Raw genomic sequence first — 8,108 nt, 5'->3', positions numbered from 1 at the left:
GTTGGATGTCTAAAGGCCGCTGCACCCTCTTCCTTTTATTGACTTAAAGGGATCAGCTCCTAATCCCATTAGGAGTTGCTAACCCAAATCATATCTAGATTAGAAGTCCCTTTAAGATAAGGGATAATCCTTATCTTATCTGTGGATTAGATCAGCCAGCTCCTAATCTAATTAGGAAGTTTCCAAATCTAAATCTCATTTAGATCTTGGACTCTCTGAGTGGTTAGGGTGTGGGCCCAATCCTATCAGCTGATCTTATCTCAGAATTTGCCCCTTAAAGACTAATCAAATTAGCCCAATTCGAAATGGGCTTAAGGCCCATTTAGGGTCATGTATTCATTAAGCCTTCCAAACTACTACATAGCTGGGCTTCCTTGTATGGCGTGGGACCCAAACATTGATCTACACATCAGCCACATGGGTTCAGCCCAGCCTTTGTTACAAGGCCTGGCCGAATACACTTTTATGGACAGTGCACCCCCTGAAACCCATCAGATGGGCTCTATGGGCCCAACACTTACCCTAAGTGGTCCCTGGGCCAAGCCACCTTGTAACACCCAGGGACTGTGGGCAGATGCAAGATTAGCCCATCAGGTATTATCCTTAATGGTCTTACACTTAACCTCTCAGCCCATAATGATCATACACTACCCGACAAGAGAGGACCTCTCCCTCGGCTGCAAGGAATCGTGTTGCACTCTCTGTTTATATGGATCCCAGGAATTAAAACCTTCTGCAAATCATTTTGAAACCATAATATATATATACTTTTATATCTCATATAAAATATATTTTGCAAAACAAATCTCAACCATTGAAATCGACTGCCGGCAGTTTTGGTTTCCATCAGTGAGAGTGCATCCCCGGTCATTACCTTTATCCGACAAAGGGGCTGATCCTGTCATTATGATCACCCACTCAAATGAATTCTCAGACTGTCCCAACATACCCAGGTTTTGACCCCCACTAAGGATCTCACTGATTGGTACATCAAAAATAGCCCAATCCGACACCTAGTGCAGTATCATAATCGAGTCTAGGGGTCGGGTGTAACTTTCCAGTTTTGCCCATCAATCTCCAAGGTCCAGGGCAATACTGGAAATCTGGTCCATTTCAAAGATTCAATTAATCCCACACTGTATGTGCCTAGGGTCTCACCCTGGTAGCTGAGACAAGCCACCCCAACCGACTTGGTGGCACCACAGTGTCAGCCTTGTCAGGATAGGTCTCCCTAGACTGACCCACTGGCTGTGAACATTCTAAACTAACACGAGTCTCATTAAGTGTCCAGTTTAAGGGTATCACATAGAAACATACCAAGGGAACATAAATCAAATATGCACTTTTATTCATTTACAATAAATTCATAAAGTACATCATTTTGATTGAAGCTAAGGGCATACCAAACTGTCTAACATTATGAAGATCTCTTAGTGAAAGGAAAGCCAATCCATGAAAAGATTCCCATAGGGAGACATGGTAACACCCTAGCAATGCACCTTAATGATTGACAACAAATCTAATATTCTCTTTCCTAGTAGAAAGCAAACACCTTTACCTCCTTCCTTTTAGGATCTTGGAAGCTTCCACCATAAATAGAGAATCCTTCTAATAACAAAGGTTACTCTCTCAATCCTTGATTACCCTTATCATTGACTTTCCAACTAACCCCATCACCATTCCCTCTTGCCCTAGCCTCCTGATTGATTCCTGGTCCTCGACCTTCCTTTGTCTTCCAAAGAGACCATCTCCCTAGCCATTGCCTTACCTATAGTAGAATCTCTGGTTCCGTCTTTGTCATGATTTTTTTTTTTTTGCACAAGAATCGACATCACCATTTCCATTCCGATCCATGAACTCATTGACATGGTCTCAACATGACTACAAAGCAAGTTCTAGAATAATCAAACTGTGTTTGATAGGCTTTTGACAGGCCTTTAGGCATAAGGGTTACATTTGTAATCTTGCTTATTCCAAAATAATGAGGTGCCTTATGTAGTCAAAAACATTCAGTTAGTCATGCTTGCATCCTGTCTTGTCTATTCAACCTAAGCACATAATTCATGATAGTTTGAAATTATTCAAAGATAAGTTTCTAGGGAGCAGAAACTTCAAAAAGCAAGATTAAAAAGTGATGATTGAAGCATGCTAGAGTTACCCCAAAAATTATCAAATTCCCCTAATCCCCCCACACTTAAGGTATACATTGTCCCCAATGTATATGACTATGCGTACGATAGAAAGATTTAAGGGAACTTCCATGAACGTCTTGTTGAGATCCTTCCGATGTGAAATCAGCTGCTAAACATGACCATATTCCTTAAATTGAAAATAATAGAAGTAACTAATCACAATGGGTTGCCTCCCATAAGCGCAATTGTTTAACGTCGTTATTCTCGACGTCCTTCCTTGCTTCCTTAATTCGATGAATAATGAGGAAGATCCAACGAGATGTCTTCTATGGAGGAGACGATTACATCCTCATGGAACAACTTTAATCTATGCCCATTCACTCTGAAAACCTTATTTGTATCAAGACTTTTGATCTCCACTGCACCATAAGGAAACACATTAGTAACAACAAATGGACCCATCCACCTAGAACGCAACTTACCTGGCATGAGTTGGAGTCGAGAATTATATAATAACACCTTTTGACCAACCACAAACAGTTTCCTTCAGAGCAAATTATCATGGAACAACTTGATCTTCTCTTTGTAGATTCTCAAATTCTCATATGCTTCTAACCGCAACTCCTCCAATTCTTGTAATTGGAGCTTTCTTGCCTTGTCAGCTTCTTCCATGTCTATATTGCAACGTTTGATCGCACAATATGCCTTTTGTTCGATTTCAACTGATAAATGACAAGATTTTCCAAAAACTAACCTATAGGGAGACATCCCTATTGGTGTTTTATATGCGGTCCGGTATGCCCAAAGTGCATCATCTAGATGTAGGCTCCAATCCTTTTTGCCCGGGCTCACCGTCTTATCTAAAATGGACTTGACTTCTCGATTGGAAACCTTATCTTGTCCATTTGTCTGGGGGTGATAGGTTGTGGCAACTTGGTGATGCACCCCATACTTTTTCAGCAAGGCTTCAATGGCTTTATTGCAGAAGTGGGTCCCTTGATCACTTATGAAGGCTCGAGGAATACCAAACCTACTAAAATTGTTAGATTTGATAAAACCTACAACACACTTAGAATCATCAGTTTTTGGGGCTTTTGCTTCCACCCATTTTGAGACCTAATCAAATACTAGAAGTATGTAAACAAAACCACAAGAGGAAGGAAAGGGTCCCATAAAATCAATACCCCAAACATCAAAAATTTCACAAATAAGAATGAGGGTTTGGGGCATCTCATTTCTACGAGACAATGCACCTGTTCGTTGGCATCTTTCACAATTTTTACAGAACAAGTATGCATCTTTAAATAAAGTTTCCCAATACAACCCACTATCTAAGACCTTCCTAGCAGTTCTTTTTGGCCCAAAATGACCACCATAAGCATAATTATGACAAAAATTCAAAATCGACATATGTTCACTTTTAGGGAAACATCTCCTAATCACTTGATCAGAGCAAAATTTCCACAAATAAGGTTCATCCCAAACATAATATTTTGCCTCATACCTGATTTTATCCTTCATCGACTTGCTAAGATAACTAGGCAAAACTCCTGTAACTAAGTAATTCACGATATCAGCATACCAAGGGACCATACCTTTTATTTGGAACAGTTGCTCATCAGGAAAAAGCTCAGAGATGGGTGAGGAGTCTTCATCTTTTACCAAATGGTCCGCCACCAAATTTTCAGCTCCCCTTCAATCCTTGATTTCTAAATCGAATTCTTGAAGCAAAAGTATCCACCGTATCAGCCACGGCTTTGACTCCTTTTTCACCAATAAGTATTTCAAAGCTACATGATCAGAAAATACAATCACTTTTGAGCCAAGAAAATATGATCAAAATTTATCTAAAGCAAAAATAATTGCTAATAGCTCTTTTTCGGTGGTTGTGTAATTGCATTGTGTAGCATTCAGCGTCCTCGAAGCATAGTAAATGACATGGCTCTTCCCATCAATCCATTGACCTAGAATAGCTCCTACCGCATAGTTGCTTGCATCGCTCATAATTTCAAAGGGCATGTTCCAGTCTGGTGGTTGAATAACGGGTGCAATCGTCAGCAAATTCTTGAGCTTATCAAATGCTTCCTTGCATTCATCCCCAAAGTTGAAAGGCACATCTTTTTGAAGCAATTTGGACAATGGTAGGGCAATTTTTGAAAAGTCCCGACAAACCTACGATAAAAACCTGCATGTCCAAGAAAAGCACGCACTTCCCTAACATTTGTAGGGTAAGGTAAGCTCACAATTAAATCAACCTTTGCCTTATCGACCTCTATGCCTCTTGTAGAGATAACATGTCCCAACACAATGTCATCCTTTACCATAAAGTGGCATTTTTCATAATTCAAAACCAAATTAGTTTTGACACACCTATCCAGAATTTTACTCAAATTATCTAAACAATCATCAAACGAATCACCATAGATAGTAAAATCATCAATGAACACTTCAATGCACTGCGCAATAAAATTAGAAAATATACTAATCATGCACCCTTTGAAAAGTACCTGGAGCATTGCATAGACCAAAAGGCATCCGTCTGTAGGCAAAAGTGCTGAATGGGCAAGTAAAACCCATTTTCTCTTTGTCTTCTTGAACAATAACGATTTGATAATAACCTGAAAATCCATCAAGAAAACAAAAGAATGCCTTGTCGGCTAACCTTTCTAACATTTGATCTATGAAGGGCAAGGGAAAATGGTCTTTTCTAGTGGCTAAATTAAGTTTCTGAAATTCAATCACCATACGCCAGCCATTTTGTACCCTCATTGGAACTAGTTTGTTATTTTGATTTCTTACCATAGTGATCCCAATTTTCTTGGGTACAACTTGTATTGGACTCACCCACTTACTAACCAAAATCGGATAGATTATCCCTTCATCTAGTAACTTAAGCACTTCCTTCTTTACCACTTCTTTCATTGCCAGGCTGAGCTTCCTTTGCGATTCTCTGACTGGCTTGGCACCATCTTCTAAGAAAATTCTGTGCATGCAGATTGAGGGGCTCACCCCTTTTATATCGGCTAAGATCCAACCAATCGTCACCTTGTGCTCTTTCAGAACCTCGATGAGCCGTGCCTCTTGATCATTAGTCAACCCTTTTGCAATGATTATTGACAATGTTTCTTTGTCACCCACATAGGCATACTTAAGGTGATCTGGCAAGGTCTTCAGCTCTAACTTTGGAGCCTGCAAAACAGAAGGCAACAATTTCTTATGAGGAAATGATGATGGAATATTAGAATTTATTACCTTTTGTTCTACTATCAGCTTTGAAGCTTCACAGGATGTATCTAATTCTTCCTCCATATCCAATTGTGCACTTAATTCAAGTTTTGCATTCATATCCTCTTCCCCAAAAATTTCCTGCACAATTGAGTCAACAATGTCAACTAAACAAATTGAATGACATTCATTGCGGTACTTCATTGATTCAAAAATATTAAATTTAACAATCTCACCATCAAACTCGATGGAGAGGGCACCCTCATCCACTTCTATTTTGGTTTTGTCCATTTTCATAAATGGCCTGCCTAATAGAAATGGGGCTGAACTTGTGATACTATCTTCCTCCATCTTCAAGAGGTAAAAGTCGGCTGGAAATATAAGGTCATTAACCTATACCTAAACATCCTCAACAATCCCTTCAGGGTAAGCGTTAGAACAGTTAGCTAACTGAATAACAACCCCTGTTTCTTTCAATGGACCTAAATTCAAAGCACAATAAATTGAGTATGGCATGACATTGATGGATGCACCTAAATCTAGCATGGTACACTCAATTGTTTTATTGCCAATCACGCAAGGTAAAGTAAACATACCTGGATCAGCACGCTTTTCCGGATGGGTCCTCTTGTTGACAGCTGACACGTTCTCCCCAACCTTTACCTTCTCATCTCCTCTCAGCTTCCTTTTGTTAGTGCACAAGTCCTTCAGAAATTTTGCGTATTTGGGGATTTGTTTGATGGTATCTAACAAGGGAATATTTATTTCCACCTTCCTAAAGGTCTCCAAGATTTCTTGCCCGTGCTCTTCTTTCTTAGATTTTTCCAACCTACTAGGAAATGGTGGCACAATGGCATTAGACATCTTAGGTAGAGGGGGTCGGGTTTTACCTTATGGGAGTTCTCATGTGATACTTGTTCCTCCTCTTCTTTCTAATCTTTATCCTCTTTCCTTGGTGAAGTAGGTTGCGACTGTAATTCCTTCCCACTTCTCAGCACCATTGCACTCGCATTCTCCTTGGGATTGACTACCGTCTGTGATGGTAACTTTCTAGAGTTCTACGCCTCTAACTTGCTAATAGAAGTAGCAAGTTGACTGATTTGGTTCCCTAAGTTCTAGATGTTGGCCCTTGTTTCCAGTTAGAATTGCTGAGTGTTAGTCGCAAGAGCCTTAACAATTTCATCTAAAGACATACCTGAACTTGAGGGTTGATTTTGAACTTAGGTATGTGTTGGAATTGGAGGTTTTTTGTTGAAAGCTTGGGGCTGGAATCTCTATGGTCCTCCTTGATTTCCATAGCTCAGATTGGGATGATCCCTCCACCCAGGATTGTAATAGTTGGAATAGGGGTCATACTTGCATTGAGGTTGGCTCGGAAATCCTCCTACAGCACTGACTTGCTGCATTGAACCATCTTGTAATGATGGGCACATATTCGTAGGATGCCCAGGAATCGAGCATATGCCACAAACCCTTTCCATTGGTAGTTTCCCTATAGTCAATTAACGAACCAAAGTAGTTAGATCAAATATTTGACTTTCCAAATTAGAATGGCTTACCTCATTAACACATCTGATAGCACCATCTGTTCTTGTTCCAAATTGTTGGGAATTTTTGGCCATGATGGAAATCAATTCCTTAGTCGCTTTGGGTGTTTTATTGACCAAGGCTCCTCCACTAGATGCATCTACCATACTTCTATCCATAGGTTGGAGTCCTTCATAGAAGTATTGGATTAACAGTTGTTCAGGTATTTGGTGGTGTGGGCAGCTAGCACAGAGTTGTTCAAACATTTCCCAATACTCGTATAGTGTCTCACCACCAAACTGTCGAACCCCACAAATCTCCTTTCTAATATTTGCAGCTCGTGATGTAGGGAAATATTTATCTAAGAACAACCTATTCATCTCATCCCATGTATGTATTGAACCAGGAGGAAGAATACATAACCAGTCCTTTGCTTTATCTCGTAAAGTAAATGGAAAAGCTATAAGTTTTACCTGATCCTCAATCATGCCCCATGGTTTCATGCTCGAATAGATGATATGGAACTCTTTAAGATGTTTATGAGGGTCCTCACCTGGAAAGCCATGAAAAATAGGAAGCAATTAAACCAAACTCGATTTAAGTTCAAAAGCTACCTCGAGAGTGGGATAGATTATGCATAAAGGCTGTTGATTCATGATTGGCGTAGCCAACTCTCTTAGCATTCTTTCTCTATTAGCCATCCTTTCTTCCTCTTCAAAAATGGGTCGATCACAAGTTGCCAAATCAATATCTGAATTCACCCTTGGAGGTGAACGGTCCTTCCTTTGTTTCGCCTCCTTTCTCAGTCGACAGGTGGTTTTCTCAATTTTAGGGTTATATTCCAGTTCACCTTGGTGAGAAGCATGAGTCATAAAACAAAGGAGGTTAACACAAATAGAAGGTACAAAGCTAAGAAATTAAAATAGCTCCCCGGAAACGGTGCCAAATTTTTGATGGGTTATCGAAGCCCTCAAAATTAATGCTAGTCCCACCCTACAATAAATTTGTAGTAACAGTGGTACCAGGTCGAATCCCACAGGGAGCAAGTAATTTCTCATCCGAATGTGCAATTTAAAGAGTGGGAAATTCGAATGATTAAATTTCTAAAATTACAATTAAAGTAAAATAGCAAATAACAATTAACAAAGAAAATTCAGTCTTACCAAATTCTTATCCAAGGGTTCAGATTGAGTCAATTGGTCATCAATCATAGGTAAACTTCAG

The 8,108-nt window shown here is 39.8% G+C and overlaps 1 protein-coding gene across 1 annotated transcript; it reads right to left on the bottom strand.

Moving 5' to 3' along the window:
- Positions 1 to 2,678: 2,678 nt before the first annotated feature.
- Positions 2,679 to 6,221, bottom strand: LOC148874325 (uncharacterized). The gene is made up of 8 exons (XM_088960771.1): positions 5,954 to 6,221; positions 5,586 to 5,728; positions 5,385 to 5,498; positions 4,989 to 5,321; positions 4,640 to 4,750; positions 4,388 to 4,447; positions 4,113 to 4,304; positions 2,679 to 3,248 (listed from the first exon to the last, which is right to left on the bottom strand). The coding sequence occupies exons 1-8, from the start codon at positions 6,219 to 6,221 to the stop codon at positions 2,679 to 2,681; spliced, it is 1,791 nt and encodes a 596-aa protein (XP_088816897.1).
- Between the last annotated feature and the right edge of the window lie 1,887 nt (positions 6,222 to 8,108).

The sequence above is a fragment of the Nelumbo lutea genome, chromosome 1, assembly GCF_056320005.1.
Source record: "Nelumbo lutea isolate HS-2025 chromosome 1, American lotus-T2T, whole genome shotgun sequence".
Taxonomy (NCBI): Eukaryota; Viridiplantae; Streptophyta; class Magnoliopsida; order Proteales; family Nelumbonaceae; genus Nelumbo; species Nelumbo lutea.
Note: the sequence above shows the minus strand (reverse complement) of the source record. Positions and strands in the feature narration are given on the sequence as shown.